This window comes from Aotus nancymaae, unplaced genomic scaffold (assembly GCF_030222135.1).
Source record: "Aotus nancymaae isolate 86718 unplaced genomic scaffold, 86718_ANA_hifiasm-v0.15.2.pri h1tg000022l_1, whole genome shotgun sequence".
Taxonomy (NCBI): domain Eukaryota; kingdom Metazoa; phylum Chordata; class Mammalia; order Primates; family Aotidae; genus Aotus; species Aotus nancymaae.
The window spans coordinates 37546078-37567298 of record NW_026988435.1 but is presented as its reverse complement, the minus strand read 5'-3'; the positions used below and the strand labels follow the sequence as shown (position 1 = coordinate 37567298).

Sequence of the window (21221 nt, the reverse complement as noted above, 5' to 3'; positions counted from 1 at the left end):
GTGGAAGGTAGGTGTGCAAACTGACTTTCTTTTGCTATTTGCCATACCTTCCTTCTGCCACCTGTAAGAATCACTCTTGGTTGCACCAATGGGAAGGCAGTTGGCACAAATTCTGTGCATACACATTCACACAACATGTAAGTCCAGGACTCCCTGGGTGTATCGTGACTATACCCCTGGTGCCAGGCACAATGCCTGGTGTATAGCGGGTGCTCAGTAACTATTTTTGAAATGGATACATGAATGTAAACATTTCTCTCCACCTTAAGCCAAACCAGTAGACTCACTGCTACTAACAGATTGCAAACCTCTGTCTCAGACCGTTGCAGAAGTGATGCCAAAGTAGCATTTTTCTGGGTAGCATCAGCAATTTCCATATTTTATGGGTCAGCAGGGAGTTGTTCATGATGCTTTGAAGCCTGAAGTGTATCTGTGGGACTGGCACAGCTGTAAGAAAGCCCTTTATGAGGTCATCATCCCCCACTTGCCATCTTTCCCCAGATGCAGACATGCAAGTTTTTAAAAACACTTGAGAAGCCACCATGTCTCACTTTGCAAACCCTCTTTTCAGAAACATCATTAACAGAAGTCAATTTGATGGCATCAAGAGGAAGCAATGTCTCCAATATCTGAAAACCCTGAGAACACTGCAATATGATGGATTTAAGACCATATATTTCGGGGAAGCCAGTATCCCAGAAAGTCTCGTAACTGGGGAAGACGTTAGTGATGGATATTACATGCAAACCCCAAGTTGGTGTATTGTGCACGCTGGGGGTAGTCAGGGATGGGTGCCTTGGCAATATCGGATGTTCCTAAGAGATGAGCTGTGTATCAAACAAGAAGACAGCCTCTTCTCTGAGTTCTGTGACGTGGTGAGGAAGGCCTATGGAAAGTGTGTTATCGTGGTCAAAGAAAGAAGGCAGCAGGAAGAGCGGAGGCCAAAGGAAGACAGAGAGACTGAGGGCCAGTTCTATATCCCTGCAGTCATTAACTTAGCAAACATTGTGTGTTGCCCAGAGGTGGCCAAGTCCTGTGGCCATGAACTACTCTCTCTGCCTTCCCCCTGCAATTACCTGAACCCTTTAGACTCAGTCTGGTCTTGTCTGACATGGTTTATCATCAATAACAGAAAAGAGTATTGTTTGCAGTCCATTGATAATGTCTGTTCTTACCAATATATACTTTTCAGCAGTTTAATTACTGAAGGGATTGAAAGGATAAACCCAAGCAAGTGGAGAACATTAACTAGCAGAGTACGGAGATGGGAAAACCACTATCTTGGGAAATGTTCTTAAGGGCAATTCCTCCAACAAGCAGTGAGGCTGCTGCGTGTCTGTTCTTTACCATCAATTCTGCTGAGATGGATTCCACACCACTGCAGCCAAACAGACTTCACCAGCGCTCTCATGCTGCAAGAACTGAGCGGTTCCTAAGGATGTTGACAAAGCACTTTTTCTAGAAGTTTCATTAAAATTTGTTGGTAAGTTAGGGGTCTCGACTCTTATCTTGAAAAGGCTACTTTGAGGGCTCTGTCGGGGGTGGACTGGGGCTAACCCAGCCCAAAGGAGGATGGGGGTGAGTGGGGGTGAGCAGGCTGAAAGGTTGTGTGGTCAAAATTTAGGTCTGAGAAAAAAAGAGAACCAGTGTGCAGTTATCCCCCAAAAAGTCCAAATTAAATAGGGTGCCAACCAGTTTCCGCCCACCAAAGTAATTCACAGGGATCCAGCTTGCCACGGGCAAGACATTGCCGATGGGCCAGGTGGCATACATCTATAGTCCTAGCTACTTGGGAGGCTGAGGGAGGAGGATCACCTGAGCCAGGAGTTTGAGACTACAGTGAGCTATGGTTGTCCACTGCACTCCAGCTTGGGTGACAAGGTGAAACCCTGCCTCTAAAATAAAAAAGACTTATAAATTTATATGGGATGTTGACAGCATGGTGGGTGGTGGGACACCCTCTCAATTCACTCAATTCTGCATGAATCTAAAAAAAAGGGGCTCTAAAAACATAAGCTCTCTTTGGGAGGCCGAGGCGGGTGGATCACGAGGTCAAGAGATCGAGACCATCCTGGTCAACATTGTGAAACCCCGTCTCTACTAATACAAAAAAAAATTAGCTGGGCACGGTGGCGCGTGCCTGTAATCCCAGCTACTTAGGAGGCTGAGGCAGGAGAATTGCCTGAACCCAGGAGGCGGAGGTTGCAGTGAGCCGAGATCGCGCCATTGCACTCCAGCCTGGGTAACAAGAGCGAGACTCCGTCTCAAAAAAAAAAAAAAAAAAAAAAAAAAACATAAGCTCTTTGAAATAAAAACAAGTTATAAAAATTTCTGAGCTGGGTACAATGGCTCACACCTGTAATCCTAGCAATTTGGAAAGCCAGGGAGGATTGCTTGAGCTCAGAAGTTCAAGGCCAGTAATATGGCAAAACCTTGTCTCTACAAAAAATACCAAAATTCGCTGGGCACGGTGGCACACGCCTATGGTCCCAGCTGCTCGGGAGACTGAGATGGGAATCGCTTGAGCCCTGGGAAGCAGAAGTTGCAGTGAGCAGAGATCGCACCACCGCACTCCAACCTAGGTGACAGAGTCAGACCCTGTCTCAAAAAAACAAAGTAAAGAAAGAAAAACTTCCTACCCAACCCCTAAGGGGCTCAATAAAATTGTGAGTCCAGGTTTCTGACAGCCAAGTGCAGAAAGCGCCCCACCTTCTGCTTGGCTTCTTTCCCTCCTGAACCTCCCTGTATTATTCAGAAAGACTTTGCCAGACCGAAGTGGGTGTTCAATGCTTTTCAGCAACTAAGTGGTTAACTTCCACGGCACTTTGTCCTGGTTACAAAGGAAATCCTGAGAGCATTTTTCTAGGAGATGAATCACACCTCAGAGAGCCAACCACTCAGAACTACCAAGTTTCCACTGTTCCAGGCCTCACTTGACAGCCAACGGTGCTGTATTAGTTTGCGGTACATAACAGTAGTTCCCACATCACAGACAGTGGTGTGAGTTCAGCATGTGTAGCTGTTGGTGCCTACTATTCCAGAACCCTGGGAGGCGTGGAATAAACGGGATGTAGGGGAAAAACCACTCATCTCTCAAAACTTGGGCCCTACACGTGGGCCTGCACAATGACAGCACATTGAAGTGACTAAGGAAGTTTGAGTACCATGGTTTGCTCTCAAAGAACTTAAATCCTAAAATGTACATGAAATCCTGGGGGAAAAAGACCTCACAAATAGACTACGCAATAGGAGTTGTTTCACCAGGTTAATTACCACAGGTTTGGTGGCTTAAAACAATTAAGCCAGGTGTAGCGGCTGTGGTTGCAGGCACTCAGAAGGCTGAGGCAGGAGGATCGCTGGAGCCTAAAAGTTTGAGGCTACAGTGGACTCCGATCGCACCACTGCACTCCAGCCTGGGTGACAGAGTGAGACTCTTTCTCAAAAAGAAAGAGAGAGGGAGAAGGAAGAAAGAGTGGAATTATAGCCAGAACTCCACCTTGAAAACCCCTAACCTCTGAGCCTTCAGAGAGACTGATTTGAATAACTCCATTCCCCGTGGCCTGCCTTACTTCAATTAAATTCTTTCTTTACTGGAAAAAAAAAAAAGAAAAGAAAGAAACAAACCCCTTCAATTCGTGATTAATCATCTCCCCCTAGTGGTACAGGAAAAGTAACAAAGCAAAAACAAAACTCCCAAATGCTCTTCACAAAAAACCTACACCCGGCCTGGGCAGTACAGCATGACCCTTGTCCCTACTAAAAATAAAAAAATTAGCACGGCCTAGTCTCAGCTACTCCGGAGGCTGGGGTGGGAAGATCACTGGAGCCCAGGAGTTCAAGGCTGCAGTGAGCTATGATTGCACCACTGCACTCCAATCTAGGGGACAGCAAGATCTCATCTCTAAAAAAAATAAAACCAAAAAGAAAAACCGGAAAAGCCATGGGCACGATCGGGATGACAGTGGTTTAGTTCCATCCTTAGGTCATCTTCTACCAAATTTTCCGAGATGGCCAGATTTTCCACAAATTCCAAAGTGTAGCTTTAAACCTCAAAGCCTAGAAAAGCACTATGTTTAGCACCTGAGTGCCTCCTGGCCAGCAGACCCCCCACCCTCCTTGGACTTAGGGGGCACACAGGTGGGTGGGCATGAGGGAGGAAATGAGGAAATGTTGCCGAGGTCGTAGGTCTGATGCCAGGCAAGGCAGGAGCAGGTGATGCCCTACACCCGCGGGATGGGCAGTAAGCAGAGAGGCCAGGCCCCTGGGGCAGGAACACGGGCCAGGGTGGGCGGGGTGGCCTGCCAGGCTGCGGAGCGGCCCTGACACAGGCAGGATGGTAGGCCATGGCCCAGGGTCAGTTCTAGGCCCCATTTGAGCATGTCATGGACGTGTGGGGGTCAGGTGGCAGAAAGTCAAGGGCATTCCACCCCTGCTCTGGTCTTCCATTCATGTTCCAACAGGACCCCAGGTCACAGCAGGATTAGGCAGAATAAAGTCGACAGAGCTCCTGGCAAAGGATGGAGTGGCCTCCTTCAGAGAGGCTTAGGTCTGGGCTTACGTGAAAGTCCGCTTTGACTATGCTGAGCTCTGCAGCTTGTAGGACCAGGGTCTGTCTGTCCCCGGAACTTTGTAAATTCTCTCCTGCTTCCTAAATTGTGATGAAGAGAGTCCAGCAAGCATGGTGCAATTTAAGATGGAACTCCTGACTCCCCACATGGAAAACGCAACCTGCTACAAAGCTGGGCCAGGACGGGTAGACATTTAGTAACACACACTCCTGCAAGTTTCCCATGCAGCCGTCAGCAACCAGACCAAACGCTGCACCCTGCTTCTGGCGCTGGCTGCTGCCACCTCATTCCCCATCCACTCTGGGGTCTTGTTAGAAGCGGGAGAGCATGAGCTCTTGTCACAGAGATCTGTGTGTGTTAGGTGCTGGGTACAACCTCTTCCCATCCTCCCTGCCCTTGGTTCCAGCAACTCCTATGGATGCCTCATCCTTCATCTCATCCGCAAATCCCAAGGAGCAAACAGGTGAGGAGAGGAGAGGACAAAGCAAACCCTGGGGCTCCCACGCTTCCCCGCTGCGAGGACCCTCATAGTTAGCACAGGAGCCAGCTCTCCTAGACATCCACAGCCTCCCGCCACCTAACAGTGAAAACGCTCTCCCAGGGGCGTGGCACCTGTAAGAAGGAAAGAGGAGAAATGAGGGTCCAGGAGGGCAGCCTATGAGGGGGCCTGGGGTGGGGTCGTAGCTGGCCCAGGCACCCAGTGCTGGGGACCCCACCCCCACAGCAAATGCTTCTGCACCACCTCGTCCTCTGTGGAAGCCTCTGACGTGGGACCCCCCCAGCTTGAGATGGTACAGGAGGTACCCCCGCCTTTACAACATAGGGTGGAGGGTGCTATGTGAGAGACAGAGAGAGAGAGGAGAGAGAGACAGAGAGAGAGATACATTTCGACTTATTCCAAAAGCCATGACACCTTTTTTAAAAAAGATATTTTAGTAAACAAAATACTGGTTATTTTATTTATTTTCTTTTAAGTTAATTTTTTTTTTTTTTTTGAGATGGAGTCTTGCTCTGTTGTCCAGGCTGGAGTGCAGTGCCACGATCTCGGCTCAATGCAACCTCCATCTCCTGGGTTCAAGCAATTCTCCTGCCTCAGCCTCTCAAGTAGCTGGGATTACAGATGTGTGCCACTACACCCGGCTAACTTTTGTATTTTTAGTAGAGACGGAGTTTCACCATGTTGGCCAGGCTGGTCTTGAACTCCTGACCTCAAGCATCTACCCGCCTCAGCCTCCCAAAGTGCTGGGATTACAGGCGTGAGCCACCATGCCCGGCTAATACTGGTTCTTTTAAAAGCATATACAAATTCACACTATTTTGAGTGAAAGGTCTAGGTTGGGAGTTTATCCTCTGACACATTGTTCAATAATTAAGTCTCTCTCCTCTTTCTTCTCAGCCGGAATCCACTCAAGCTGACATTTACATTGCAGAATCTAGAAGGGAAAACCAAAGGGATGAGTAGGAAATGTTTCATAAGGGTATACCTAATGTTTTACTGGCTCAACATAAACACCTATGCTCAGCCATTCAGACTAAACAAATGGACATCACGCAAGTCTATCTATCACTCAAGTCTATTTATTAATGAATGTATTTTTAATATCACGTTTCCCTTCCATCTGAAACCACCCCCGTTTTTTGTTTTGTTTTAAGACAAAGTCTCACTCTGTTGCCTAGGCTAGAGTGCAGTGCACAATCTTGACTCACTGTAACCTCTGCTTCCCAGGTTCAAGCAATTCTCATGCCTCAGCCTCCTGAGTATAACTGGGATTACCGAGACGTGTCACCACACCCAGTTAATTTTTGTATTTTTAGTAGAGACGGGGTTTCACCATGTTGGCTAGGCTGGTCTCGAACTCCTGACCTCAAGTGATCCATCCACCTCAGCCTCCCAAAGTGCTGGGATTACAGGCCTGAGCCACCTCGCCTGGCCTGAAAACTCCCTTTGTTTGAAGCAAGGCTCTAGTCTTTAAGAAGCTCCCAGCCTAGAGAGGAAGACCCAGGCCCCGAGTTGGTTCTAAGCCATCCAGCCCTGACTTACTGCAGGTCTCTGGTGACGTTTGTGGGAGGGAAAAAGCCTTTATGATCTTCCATCTCATCTTTTCTTCCTTTAATCAGTTTAACACAAAAAATGAGGACTGTCAGGAATATAAATTCAATCAGCAACGTTTTAATTTAAACTGCCTTCCCTCACCCTTTTTAAAGTCTCTCCTCCCCATCCTAATGCCTACTCCTGAATTTGTCAATAAAACATCTCTTTTTTTTTTAAAAAAAAAAAAAAGGAAATTAACTTCTAACTAGCAAAAGCCTACAGCTCACTGAGGACCAGCAAGTGGTGGGCAGATGCTGGAAGGGGTGAGTAACAGAGTGAAGTGTCCCTACAAGCTCACTTGCCTGTATTCAGGAAGGCAGGGCAGCTTGGGCTTGGGCCTGATGATTGAATGCATTTGACCTGGGATTGGTTTCTGATTCTGTTCTTCACCATGTACAGAGTGAGCCATTCTTTCAATCTGAACATGCCTCACAGAGTCATCAGGGCTGAATGACACAGTTGCGCATGAAATGCTTGGCCAAGTCCCCAGCACAGAAGAACCACCCAGCAGGTGTTGCTACTATTCCTCATCGGTAGGCCTTTAACCTCAACAAGTGTGACTGCACTGCAAAGGAATTCCTACTGACAGAAGCATGGAATCTCAGAGTGCGCTGGGTTTGGGGGGTCACCGAGCTCAGTGGTTCCTACGATGACCTGTTGCTGAGAAGACAACGTAAGGATTACCTAATGGGTTTCAAAAGAACAGAGGCTGGGCACGTGGCTCACACCTGTAACCTCAGCACGTTGGGAGGCTGAGAGACAGTATTTCTTGAGCCCAGGAGTACAAGACCAGCCCAGGCCACACAGCAAGACCCCTTCTCTACTAAAGAGTTTTTTAAAAACCTAGCCAGGTATGGTCGTATGCTCCTGTAGTCCTAGCTACTTGGGAGGCTGAGGTGGGAGGATTGCTTGAGTCCCGGAGGCTGAGACTGCAGTTGGCCAAGATTATGCCACTGCACCACTCCAGCCTAGATGACAGAGTAGGATCCCGCATCTTAAAAACAACAACAAAAAAAAACCAGATACCGAAACCTAACCAGAGACATTATGGAATCTCTCTGGGTTGAAGCCTGGGAATTTTAACAAACACCTGGGCAATTCTGATCATTAGCCAGGTCTGGGAAGCACTGACCTAGAACCCCCACCACTGCCACATATTTGAATCCTTTTTTTTTTTTTTTTAGACAGGTTATCGCTCTGTCACCCAGGCTGGAGTGCAATGGTGTGATCATGGCTCGCTGCAGCCTTGAATTCCCGGGCTCAAGCAATCCTCCACCTCAGTCTCCTGAGTAGCTGGGACTACAGGCATGTGTTATTACACCCAATAAGTGTGTGACCAAGTGGTTTTTTTTGTTTTGTTTTGTTTTGTTTTTTAGTTTTGTAGAGACAGAGTCTCCCTATGTTGCCCAGGCTGGTCTTAAACTCCTCAGCTCAAGCAATCCTCCCACCTCTGCCTCCCAAAGCACTGGGATTACAGGCATGAGCTACCACACTGGCTGAATCCTCCAATTTTTAAAGTAAAAAACTCAATCTGCAAAGTGAAGAAACTACATCAACACACCAGAATCACCGTAGCTGTGAACTGTCAGGTGCTAAATCTGTAACAGGGGCTTAACAGTAACTTTCTGGTGCCCTGATGTATTGTAACTCCCCAAGTATGTTCTAAGCCCACCAGTGTGCACTGTGACAGGTGACAGGCACTGGGTGACAGCGATGAGTGCGCCCTCCGGCCTGGTGAGGAGGTCCTTGGGAAGAACCTAATAAGCAAGGCCAAAGGCCATGGTGGCGAGGAATGGCCCACAGGGAGTGGGCAGAAGTGGTAAATGAAGTCTGGGTTGAGACCAGACTGGGAAGGGATTTGTCAGTCATACCAAGGAGTCGGACTTTATCTTAAAGATAACAGGGTTTCTTAATCTGAGAATTTCAAATGACCTGTGACTCCTCACATCTGCAAACTTCTCCCCACACAAATGCAGATGGTTTTAGTATATGCTTCTCTGGGAAGTCGGTCCAGAATGTCACTAAGTCCTCAATTCTTAACCCAATACCTGTGAAGAACCACTGCACTTCAGGTTTTGAGAAGAATGAACTAACCCTCTGTGAGCCTTGGCTCAGCAGCATTCAGAGTCCAGGCCCAGGATCTGCATACCTGGCCCTTATAGAGAACAGGTGAGGCCACGTGCCCCCATGTAGCCCTTCCGACTGGATGGACAGGGAAGCCTCAGCCCTCTCTCATTCATTCATTGGTCACCCCACTGGTCAGCTCCCATTTGCAAGGTCTGGTAACTCACCTTCAGTTATCTTTTTTCTCTGATTGCTTCTTCCTTTCAGCCTCCAGTTTTTGTTGTTTTGCTTCCAATCTTTTTCTCTGGTATATTTTCACTCCAGCAAATGCCATGCAGAGAATTAACGTTTTTGCTGCCAAGATATACAGCAGCAGGGGCACGTGTTCAAGAACCTTCAAGAAGAAAGAAGTCATGCTAAATGTTCCATCACTGATATGGGAGGTTTCTTTTATGTTCCTTCAGTCAACAAATATTTACTTAGCACCTATTCTGCAACAGGCACGAGGCTAGGAGCGGGGGCTACACTGGAGACCAGGCAGAAAAGGTCTGCATCCCCACGGGGCCGACAGTCACGTTACAGCTCTGCTCTTTGTGGCTTGCTTGCAACTGGCTTCATGGAGGAGACCACCAGTCAACTACCAGCGTGGTGAGGCTGGTGTCTCTCAGCTCAAACCGTGCAACCTGCCGATCACCCAGGCCCTTGCTTCTGAGGCAGCAGCCAGATCCAGTCAAAGAAGCTGGAGCCGGGAGGCCTGGGTCACAGCTCTACTTTGCACCAACTGACTGTGCGACCTGGGTCAGGCAATGGGCCTTTCTGAGCTCCTGCCCCTTCACCTGCAAAGTCAAGGTGAATCAGACCTTGCTTCTGGAAACTGCAGCTTTCGTACTCTGGATTTTCTCTTGTTTCTAGAGACTCATTAGCACTGGCGCTTGATGGTAAAATAAAACACAACAGAACTGAAAACATTAAAACATAGCTACTTATTAACTGCTCTTGCAAACCCATTTACTAAAATAAAATCTAGGGAAAAACTATGAATTTGAATTCTTCACTATTTGCACTAGTAAGTTTTTTGTGAAATTCTACATACTGCAGTAGTACCTCAAAGCAAATACCAGTTCCATACACATGGTGAGTATGACCTGAATGATAATTATGTGCTTTTTAGGTGATAAAGGTATGCTTCAGTTGAGCAATCATTATTTTAGAGGACCAGGTAGCATCTTACCTGATAGGATCCCGTATCTTAAAACAACAACAACAACAAAAAACCCAGATAAATCCTCCTGAGTAGCTGGGACTACAGGCATGCGCCACTACACCCAAAGAAATCCTTATATTTCTGCCAATCACTTATTCTATGTAATACCAATAAAATGAGATTCTACTATGGGGGTACATGTGCACCTCCCTCTAATAGTCTAACTGAAGTTGATCTGAACCTAGTTGGTGTGCACGATGCTCACAGCACCGAGGGGCTGAAAAGAACTTTCAGGGTGACCTAGTCGACCCCCTGGTTATACGAGCAAGGAAAGTCGAGCTCCAGGAGGCTGAGAGGCTGAGAGGTCCCACAGCTCCCTCATGAGGAGCTAGTTGGAAGGACATTCTAACCCCAGGGCCAGTCTCCCTTCCCTTCCACTGATGCCTGATTCTCAATATGCTGAAATTCAGGAAATCACAATGTATGTAGATATATGTTCCTATGATTGTATCAAAACTCTTTATGACTCAGAACTAGATGTGGATTTCACACTTAGAAGCCGTAGCCATCAGCTACTGTCGACTTGGAACTCATGGCACGCAAAGTGCCTTACGCGGCTCTCCCTTTCGTCCTTAGCTACCTCCGTGAGCAGATGGATCGCCCTGACTGCAGCGGAGCTGAGAAAATGCAGAGGCGGGGAAGCAGCAGTCAGCGAGGCAGGGCCTGACCCAGCTCCAAAGCCCAACTCCGTAGCATCACGCTGTCCTACTATGTATGATTCATTCCTTCACAATTACATTATGCAAATACACTATGGCTTGGCTACTGAAATTTCCAGAGGCAACTGGACTCACTACCTCTGAAATCATCTTACTGGTTATGAATGGATATGCAGAAGGATATAACGTGATACAACAGAAATGGAATGAAAATCATGGGAGGAGGCAGGGATGCAAATACTTAAATCTACTAAAACAATAAGAACACAAGAACACTCAGTAATTAGCTAATAGTTTTCAACCACGAAATCATTTTAACAGTAAAGAATAAACACATCACATATACTTCAGAAAGATCACTCTGGCATCAGTATAAAAGACTGAAAACGTTCTGAAAGTGGAACTTTTCAACTTTTTACCCTGGTAAACGTAAGCGGTTTCAAATACTGACTTGGTTACCAGGCTCTTCTTTCCCTACGCTAACCCCCTCCCTTCAATAAACCTTGAGATCCTCTGTTTTCTTGAAGGTTCACATTTTAGTGGTGAAGGTTTGACTCCATGCACACAAACCAGCTATGAAAAGAATGTTGCTGTATAAACTTTTTTTTTGCTAGGCGTTTCCAGGCTATCTGACACACTGCATCACACTGGGAAAAGCTACTGTCTTCCAGCTTTCTCAGTCTCTCCGGATAAACCAATGGGGTTCTGCTATTAATATAACAAAGCCCACATTACTGCCCATAGCTCCCTACAATCCAAATAGGAAACCTAGCTTTAGCAATTGCAGGAGTGTACACTCTCATCCAGAAGTTAGAAAACCCATGAAAATGGAGATGCATCAGCCAACAGACACAGGTGGGAGGCTTCAGTGCCCACTTTCTTTTACAGACAGTGAAGAGTCATGGCAAGAGGCCAAAGTCTGGACTGAGAAGGAGGAAGAACAAGGGCAGCAGAGGTCAAGAACATTAATAGGCTAAAGCGAAGGGCCTCGGGGCCCCTTTCCTGCCCCTCTCCTAGGCACTAACCTTCAGTGGTGTGAAACCACTTCCTCTAATTTCCTTTTAACAAGCCCCTTTTATTTCTTGAAACATGCAGATCTTCAGGGAGGAAAATGAACGCTACCAGGGTAGACTAGATCTATATTAACTTTTTTTTGAGACTCCAACCAGCCTGGAGTACAGTGGCATGATCACGGCTCCCAGGCTCAAGCAATCCTCCCCCTCAGCCTCCTGAGTAGATGGGACTGCAGGCACGTGACAGCATGCCCAGCTAATTTTTTATTTTTTGTAGAGATGGGGTCCCACTATGTTGCCCAGGCTGGTGTTGAACTCCTGGGTTTATGCGATCTTTCCACCTCTGCCTCCCAAGGTTCTGGGACTACAGGCATGGGCCCCCGTGCCTGGCCTAGATCTACATTAATTTTTAAAAACAAAACCCCAATACCTGTAAAATGGGAATAACGAAGTTTTTAAATAATTAGGCCACACTTGTTGCTAATGCACAGGTAGTGTTGACTGTCGCTGCCAGCCATGGCCCATTGAGCCAGAGGGGGAAGGCCTCCGGATGCTCTGGGGGTACACAATCCTTCAAAGAATGCTTCAACCTTCTGCAGCTCTCTGCAATCAGGGTCGGTCCTTCCTTCGTTCCTTCCTTCTTTCCCTCCCTCCTTCCTTCCTTTCCCCTTTCCTTTCCTTTCCTTTTTAGACAGGGTCTCACTCCGTTGCCCAGGCTGCAGTGGTACAATCTCAGCTCACTGCAACCTCCACTTCCCAGGCTCAGGCAATTCTCTAGCCTCAGCTTCCCAGATGCACTACAGGGGCGCATCTCCATGCCCAGCTAATCTTTGTATTTTTTTTTGTAGAGATGGGATTTTGCCATGTTGTCCAGGATGGTCTCGAACTCCTGAGCTCAAAGTGATCTGCCCGTCTTGGCCTCCCAAAGTTCTGGGATTACAGGCATGATCCACAGTGCCCAGCCTGGGGCCATTCCTTTCTAACGCTACATTGGAAGGGGCTGTGTTTAAACACAAAGCTGCTCCATGAAAGCCATGGTGCTGAGGCTGGGAAGGTTTGGGCAGATTTTGTTCCTGACGGCAGAAAAAACTGTCACAAGCAAAACTGGCCCAAGGGTCAAGTGGGTTGGTGCCACTCCACAATTAAAGAAGAAAAGTCTCCACACATTGCCTTCGACCAGTGTGCATCGGCCACCGGTGTGCAATGGCGACCGGTGTGCTTTGGCGACCGGTGTGCATCAGCGATGGGTGTGCTTCAGCAATCAGTGTGCATCGGCCACCGGTGTGCATCAGCGATGGGTGTGCTTCAGCAACCAGTGTGCATCGGCCACCGGTGTGCATCAGCGATGGGTGTGCTTCAGCAACCAGTGTGCGTCGGCCACCGGTGTGCATCAGCGATGGGTGTGCTTCAGCAACCAGTGTGCGTCGGCCACCGGTGTGCATCAGCGATGGGTGTGCTTCAGCAATCAGTGTGCGTCGGCCACCGGTGTGCATCAGCGATGGGTGTGCTTCAGCAACCAGTGTGCGTCGGCCACCGGTGTGCATCAGCGATGGGTGTGCTTCAGCAACCAGTGTGCGTCGGCCACCGGTGTGCATCAGCGATGGGTGTGCTTCAGCAACCAGTGTGCGTCGGCCACCGGTGTGCATCAGCGATGGGTGTGCTTCAGCAACCAGTGTGCGTCGGCCACCGGTGTGCATCAGCGATGGGTGTGCTTCAGCAATCAGTGTGCATCGGCCACCGGTGTGCATCAGCGATGGGTGTGCTTCAGCAACCAGTGTGCATCGGCCACCGGTGTGCATCAGCGATGGGTGTGCTTCAGCAACCAGTGTGCATCGGCCACCGGTGTGCATCAGCGATGGGTGTGCTTCAGCAACCAGTGTGCATCGGCCACCGGTGTGCATCAGCGATGGGTGTGCTTCAGCAACCAGTGTGCATCGGCCACCGGTGTGCATCAGCGATGGGTGTGCTTCAGCAGCCAGTGTGCATCGGCGCCGCTGGAACTTGAGAAAAGTGCATATTCTCAGCCCCAGCCAGATCTACCCAATCAGAAGCTCTGGGCATGGGGCCTGAAATCCTTGCCTTAACTAGTCCTCAGGGTGAGAAACACCACCTTGAAGCATTAGGTTTAATGCCTTGGACCCAGGCCCTTAGTACCAGTTACTGCCTCTCACCTCCACTGACTTAGCCACTGCAGTGGGCGAATGGCCCCCTAAACCTCACCCCACACTGCTTTCCGCTCCTTCCCCTCCCCATCCTCTCACTGCCTCTTCTTTCCCTCCCAACCTTTCCATTGTGAGCTCTGATCCTCAAGGCATGCTAAACAAACTCTCCTGTATCATTCAACCGGTCACAGAACACTCACTCTGCATCTTTAACTTAACGCCAGGTCCTGAGGCCTCAGCCCTCCTGCAGGGCCTGCCAAGCCCCTTGCCCCAAAGAGCTGGGGAAGATGGGAAAGCCACTTTCCTGGCTCCCTGGTCCTGCTTCCAGACCTTTCCAGTTTCTCCTTGCAATAGAAAACCACTGGATGTTTTGAAAAAAATGCTTATAATAATTGAAAAAACACGTATAATAATTGAAAAAACACATATAATAAGATCCTATGTATGAGAACACGCCACATATATATACAGAAAAGGATTATTATACCAAGATTGTTAATAGTAGCCATCTCTAGATGGTGAGACAATGTATAATTTTTGCTTGACTTTAGGCTTTGCTAAGTGACTACAATAAGCGTGTATTTTAGTGGCTACTCTCTTCACCAAGCTCCACCTCACCTTATCGACTTCAGGGACTTAAAATGACATTCTCCTTTCTCTCTGTGAAACCTGACTGCTGACCTACTCTCTGGCTGCCCTTGAACTTCCGCTCCCACCAGTTGAATCTAATGTTTCACAAGGGTCAGGTGTGTTTATTCGCCAAGCAATTTAAGTTGTACTTGACGCTATGTTCGATAACTTATTTAAACATTACACTTGTGAAATATGACTGTGTAAAACAAAAGTTTTTATGAAAATCAAGTTGAATACTTTGAAAGACTCAAGTTTGAGCTGGAAAAAAAATGCTGTTGGCAAGACAACTGTAGAAGATTAGGGAAGAGCATGAAACTCTGGAAAGATGCTGTGTGCAGCGCTTCCTAAGATCTTAATCCACTGTCTGAGTCAATTCAGGCTCCAACAAAGGGCCACAGACTGGGTGACTTATTAAAAAGATATTTGTCCCAGTTTGGAAGGCTGAAAGCCTGGGGATCAGGATGCAGTCCAGGTGGGTTCTAGTGGGGCCCTCTTCCAGGGTGCAGACAGCTGACTTCCTGTTGTGTCCCCAACATGGGAGAAAGAGGGTAAGACAGCTCTCTGGAGTCCTTTGTATAAGGTCACTATTCCATACATTAGGGCTCCAGCTTCCTCACCTGATTACCTCTTACAGGTTCCAACTCCAAATACCACCACACTGGGCACTAGAGTTGCAACATATGAACCCGGGGAAACACAGACATTCGGCCCACTGCACCTACTCTAAAGAAACCAAAATGGGCTGAACACAGTGGCTCACTCCTGCAATCCCAACACTTTGGGAGGCTCAGGCAGGAGAACTGCTGGAGCCCAGGAGTTCAAGAGCAGCCTGGGCAACATAATGGAAGCCTATCTCCACAAAAAAATGTATAAAAAAAGAAAGCAAAATGCAAAATTGCAGGTAAAGCTTTAAAAGTATAGTTTTTGTAAGACGAGTGAGGAAGATTTGAAGTTAGTGAATGCACACAAGAAGAAAAGGCCTGGCCTTCTTCCACAAGTCCAGTGAGTAAATGTACATTTATGTTTAACTTAAAATGAAATATAAATATTATGCTTTCACCTTTTTCTTTTTAATCAATCTACTTGTATAGAACTGTTATTCTGAATTTTCACAATCAGAAGGGAAAACCCCAAGCCATAAATATTTATGCTAACACTACACTGACTGAGAAAAGAATTTGTCACACCTGTACCTGACAGGTGTGTACCTGAAAGAGGTGTGTGCCCAACAGTGGTGTGTGCACCTGGGGTGTGTGTGTCTGATGGGCGTGTGTGTCTGACGGGCATGTGTGTCTGACATGAGTGTGTGCGCCCAGCAGCGGTGTATGTTCCTGATGTGCGTGTGTTTCTGACATGGGTGTGTGTCCCTGAAACTATACTCACCTTCCAGTTCATGGTAGAGCAACTGTAAATTCACTCCTGATCAATACAAACTCCCACCAGACAAGTACATGAGAGGCGGCTGGAAGGTCAAGTCCAGGGAGCTGGAAGGTCTGATCTGGGCAGTAAGAAAGAAACAGGTCAATTTGGAGTTCGTAGGGCAGACCACCTTAGAAAGATGTCTCTTTGATGGAGAGAAGGCATGTGAACAGAAAGTGAGCATCACAGAGAGGTGGGCTGTGTCCTGATAAGGCGATTGAGAGACTGCTGGGAAGTGGACGGGCTGGGCGAAGCCCCAGACAGGACTGGTCCTCACTGAGCTGAAAGCCCTCCTCAGCAGCTCTCTGTAGCCCCCAGCGCCGCTCCCGAGGGGCCATGTGCTCCCATCCCATTCATCTGTGGACCTAAGAGCCCATGTCTAAAATCTGTCCCTCTACCTGCTCCAGACCTAAACACAGGCTGTTTTGGGAGTGAGTGTCTTTGACAAGTCCTCTGAGTGTTAATTAAGCTCATCTTGGTTTTTTCAAGGATTATCTGGAGGCAAGGGAATAAATGACAGGGCAGAAAAACTGTCAGATGCAACTCACATGCAGAATTCTCTCTAAAGCTTGAGGGAGACCTAGCAGAAGGCAGGAAGGAAGTGAGAAGGCAGGGGGAGCCCCAGCACGGGATTCACTCCAGGGCCTTGGCGGTCACTACTGTCAGACTAGGACACATACCCCAAGAGCCTCCTACATCTCTGATAAGTGACTTCCCTCTGGGGCTTCAGTCCTATCTGTAAATGAAGAAGAGTGTCAAAGACACGGTGCTTAGTGCCCCTACTTTTTCTGAAATTCAATGCTTTATAGCACAATAATCATAGCTTAACTTTTTTGTATCAGACACAAAAAACGTGGCTGAAGTGCTTAATGAGTTAAGGCATTTAGCCCTCACAACTACCCCATGAAACAGCTTACTGTCTCCACTTTACAGAAGAGGAAACAAAATGTAGTGACACGTCCAAGCTCTCACAGGTGGGCCTGGGATTCAAACCCATCCAGTCTGGCTCCGGGGCTTTAACCTCGGCACTATGCTGACGCAGGCAGTGAGCTTTGCATTCAAAAGTCAGGGAAACACTTCTCTTGAAATGCACCTACAGTTATAATTAAGAAAAGTGGCTGAAAATTTCAAAGGCCTTTAGAATGGGGATAAGATGAACTTCAGGCAAGACAATTTTTTAAAAACTTTTGGCCGGGCTTGGTGGCTCATGCTGGTAATCCCAACACTTTGGGAGGCTGAGGCAGGCAGATCACCTGAGGTAGGGAGTTTGAAAGCAGCCTGACCAATATGGAGAAACTCCATCTCTTCTAAAAATACAAAATTAACTGGGCCTGGTGGCGCATGCCTGTAATCCCAGCTACTCAAGAGGCTGAGGCAGGAGAATCACTTGAATTCGGGAGGCAGAGGTTGCAATGTGCCGAGATTGAGCCATTGCACTCCAGCCTGGGCAACAAGAATAAAACTCCATCTCAAAAAAATTTTTTTTCAATTACAAAGATATCTAAGTATAAAAAGTTCATTCCCCATCTATTCAAGATTATAATATCTTGAAAACAAGCTAGCAGTCGGCACAACATAGCCAAGTTTTCCCTACGACTTTTTCAAAGTCAGATAAGCTAGCGATAGGAATTTAAATGGTAGATCTGTTTGACTGTAATGATGGTGGCTGAATTTGCTCATTACCTTCACGTACAAATGGCCCACTTATCTTAAGGAGAAGCAGATTCTGACCTGCACTAAAGAAATATGCTCCTAACATGTTATAACCTATTGCTACAATTTCCACTTTGAGAATCTCTAATAATCTTAGTGATTGGCTGTGTTGTATATTAAAATGTTAAAGGTCTTATAAACATTATTTTTATAATTCCTGCTATAATTGAGTTGTATACAAATACAGTAGATGAGTCTGGCTGTTCGCTCAAAATTTTCTGAGGCAAAACTGCATATCCAGTGAATTGATGTATGTAGAATATTGATTCCCAAAGTCAAGAATAAGAAATAGGTCCAACAATCTTCCAGGAGGAAATGAATGAAAAAGAATATCCCGTGGTCTGGCCCTCTGGAAAGCCTGTGCTGTGTTTACTAGCAATGTAACCTCAGACAAGTCACTTGGCCTCTCTCAGCCTCAACTTGCCCATCTGTAAATTCTCTTGCAGATTAGACTGTAAACACGAAGCACCATGGCCAGCACACAGAAAGCATTAAATGTCAGCCACTGTTGTTATGCTAAATCTCGCTCCATCCACTACCGGACATGCCAAGCTGAAGGATACAGACCAGTGGCATCCAGTGCAAAATGCAGTCATTCCAAGACAGCAGGGCATGGAATAAAGAACAGCAACCTGAGGACCAGGACGACTGACCTGAACTCTCCTCTTGGTGGCACCCATGGCGTCACATACAGAGTAAGTCATTAACCCTCTGAACCTAAGTGTTGTCATTTAAAAAATCAGAATCTAGGCTGGGTGCAGTGGCTCACACCTGTAATCCCAGAACTTTGGGAGGCAGAGGCGGGTGGATCACGAGGGCAGGAGATGGAGATCATCCTGGCTAACATGGTGAAACCCCGTTTCTACTAAAAATACAAAGAATTAGCCGGGTGTGGTGGCATGCACCTGTAGTCCCTGCTACTCGGGAGGCTGAGGTAGGAGAAGCGCTTAAACCCAGGAGGCAGAGGTTGCAGTGAGCCAAGATCATTGCCACTGCACTCCAGCCTGGATGATAGACTGAGACTCCATCTCAAAAAAAAAAAAAAAAAAGAAAAATCTAAATCTAAAGAACAATTCTGCAACTCTGGAATTCACAATTCACCATCCTCGCTCATATCACAGAACCTGACTGCCAAAACATACTGGCAGCTGCCTCAACTTCATACCTGGAGTGATAACATTCAACTCTTTATGAAAGAAACATTTAGAGTCAACCTGCAACAGTAACAGAAGGGCTGTAGCGGGGTGGGAGGCAAGAGAGTGAACCACCCTGATCTGCCCTGCTCATTCCCACCAACTGCCTGCTTCTCCCCACCTCCCTTCAATTGCATGCCCAAGCCAGCCATTTCCATAGCACCCTTCAGCCTTCAGCAAATGAGAACAAAAAAGTTAAAAGTATCGGTAAGCTACTTGCTTTGCTGCCATATGTACACCTGATGCAATATTAGAAACAAGAGGCAGCTGGTATCTGAGGGTTGAACTGCAAAAGCCAACAAGATGGAGACTTTTGAGGGGCATAAAGTCTACGAAGTGCAGGAAATTTTTAACTTTCCCTGGAACTATCCACGATCTTAGCTTAAAACTCAAAAGTAACAAGCGGCTTAGCTACAACTCCAAATATTTCCATTTCCTTCACTGCAAAAATAACCTGTCTTCCTTTGTCAGGCTTCTGCTAGAAACAAAAAAGCTATTCGCTTATTTTGGTTAGGCCAACTAAAGAAATATGGATAATGTGTTGTCCACAATTTATTAATACCTTTTCTTCTCGGCACCCCTAACAAATTCGAGGATCAGTCTGTCACCTGCTGTCTCCTTCCAGCCACTAATCATGCTGTGCCCTTTGTCTGAACTTTCTGAAGTTGTTCTCATTCCCAGTCTCTACCCTTTTCACCCAACCCTTCATCCAACCATAAACAGAAGTAGGTCCAGGGAGGGGGCTGCCAGGTGAACCTTGGGCATCACTTGCCCCTCTACACGGGGGCCTTGACCTTCAAGAAACCAGCCCCGCCCGATCTCAGCTACCCAGACTCATCTCAGCATTTCAGGGATCTGCCGAGGAGCAATGACAGGTTTCCGCCTCTCTTCCTGCTGGAAGCCCAGGCCCTGGAGAGCAACGTCGGTGTCTGTGCTCCCTGTGCAACCCTGGGCGAGTCGCTGAACCTCTCTGGGCCTCAGCTCCTCCTGGGTAACCCGGGGGGACAGTCCAGGGTCCTCTCCCCACCTGCCCCCCCTCAGACCTGAGAATGAGGGCCAAGGGCTGTCATTGCTTCCCCTGCCCTTCCAGAACATTCGATCGTCCCCCTAGACCCTTCGGGGACCAACACCCTTAGGCTTGAACCAATCCTGGGCCCCGCCCGGGCCGCGTGCCAGCCGGAACACGCAGCTCTGCGGGTTTGGCGGCGCCTGACGGCCGGATCCAGCAGGGACGCCCTGCGGATAGGGCCTGGCGGCCTTCACCCTCCGGATCCCCGACGTGGCGTGGCAGGAGGCCGGCAAAACTATAGCGCAGGGCCGGCCGCGAGATCGCAGCACCCCAAAGAGATACTGAGTTCGAGTCACTCCCTCCTACCCCGACGTCACACACTCACTGCTCCTGGCGGCAGAGCCTCCAGCGCCCGGCCGCACACAAACCACGACTTCCACTGGGAAAACTACACGTCCCGAAACGCACCACTCCGTACGCAGGCGCAGTGGGCCGGTGCAGCCGACCTGGGGTGCACTACTCCGTGCGCAGGCGCAGTGGGCGCGGGCAGCCGTCCTAGGGCGCGCCGCTCCGTGCGCAGGCGCAGTGGGCCCAGGCGAGCACCCGGGGCGCTGTGGCGGGAGGCTGGTGTTCACTTAGGCCCCGACGGGGAGGCGCTGGGGTGTGAACGGGCAGCCCAGGCCTGGGGGCGTGTTCTCGCTCTGAACTCACCTGAGCTGGATTGGAGGTTGTCACGGGACCCCTCCGACCCTCCGCTGTCTCGCATTCCCTGGGTGTCTTCTCGCTGCTGTCTGCTGCAGCCGAGGACACGTGGGTCCCCTTAAGAAGTTACCAGATCTCTGACACCGCGCATGGATTTTCCTTCGGGGTAACGGTATGGTGCCCTGGTACTAGGTTCCCAGATTTCTTCATTCAACCAGATGCTTCGTAAACGCGTGCAGTTTGAGCCCACTCAATGCTAGCGCCATGGGAGGGCACAAACTGGGCACCCAACACAAGGATGACGAGAGGAATGTGCATGGAGTTACCACCATTTGCTCTGCTCACCCTCTAAGGATGAGGAAACTGAGGCCAGGGGAGAGTAGGTTGGCTGGCAATAGAAAACGCGCGAATGGCAGTGGCGGAATTGAGATTGGAACCAAGGCAGTGTAACTCCAAATCTCATCAAGACTCTGTGGTTATGTTAGAATGATAGAGGGTGCAGAGGCAAGAACTGAGGGGTGGAGGCGTTGGTTCTGTTAAGGGAAGTGTTCCTGGAGTAAGTAACAGAAACAGCTTTGTTCTAAGCACTTAGTGGCTATTGCCTAAGTCTCATATCAAGGCTATAAGGGACGTGCTGTAATGATAACCATTTCACAAATGAGGAAATGGAGACGCAAAGAGATTAAAGTAATTTTTCTGTGGCTTTAAAGGCCGCAAGCACCAGAGCTGG

General features: G+C 48.2%; 2 protein-coding genes across 7 annotated transcripts in view; one reads left to right on the top strand and one right to left on the bottom strand.

Annotated features, from left to right (window-relative positions):
- SMIM11 (small integral membrane protein 11) overlaps positions 1-20258 on the bottom strand; it is a 28541-nt gene extending 8283 nt beyond the window's left edge. For 3 of the 6 annotated variants that reach the window (XR_010343930.1, XR_010343931.1, XM_012445954.2), the window contains exons 1-3: positions 20175-20258; positions 15839-15953; positions 8952-9118 (exon numbers count right to left, since the gene is read on the bottom strand). Coding sequence is in view for 4 of the 6 variants with exons in the window: in XM_012445954.2 (XP_012301377.1) it covers positions 8954-9118; positions 15839-15850 (177 nt within the window). In the remaining 2 variants the exon portion in view is untranslated. Of the gene's footprint in view, positions 1-5513; positions 6002-8951; positions 9119-15838; positions 15954-16554; positions 16611-20155 lie in introns of those variants that run through there. The other 3 variants (XM_064380125.1, XM_064380127.1, XM_064380126.1) reach the window with 3 other exon arrangements.
- CUNH21orf140 (chromosome unknown C21orf140 homolog) lies at positions 490-1491 on the top strand. The gene has a single exon (XM_012445943.2). It carries the CDS (start codon positions 543-545, stop codon positions 1296-1298), a length of 756 nt encoding a protein of 251 aa, XP_012301366.1. The 5' UTR covers positions 490-542; the 3' UTR covers positions 1299-1491.
- Positions 20259-21221: the final 963 nt, after the last annotated feature.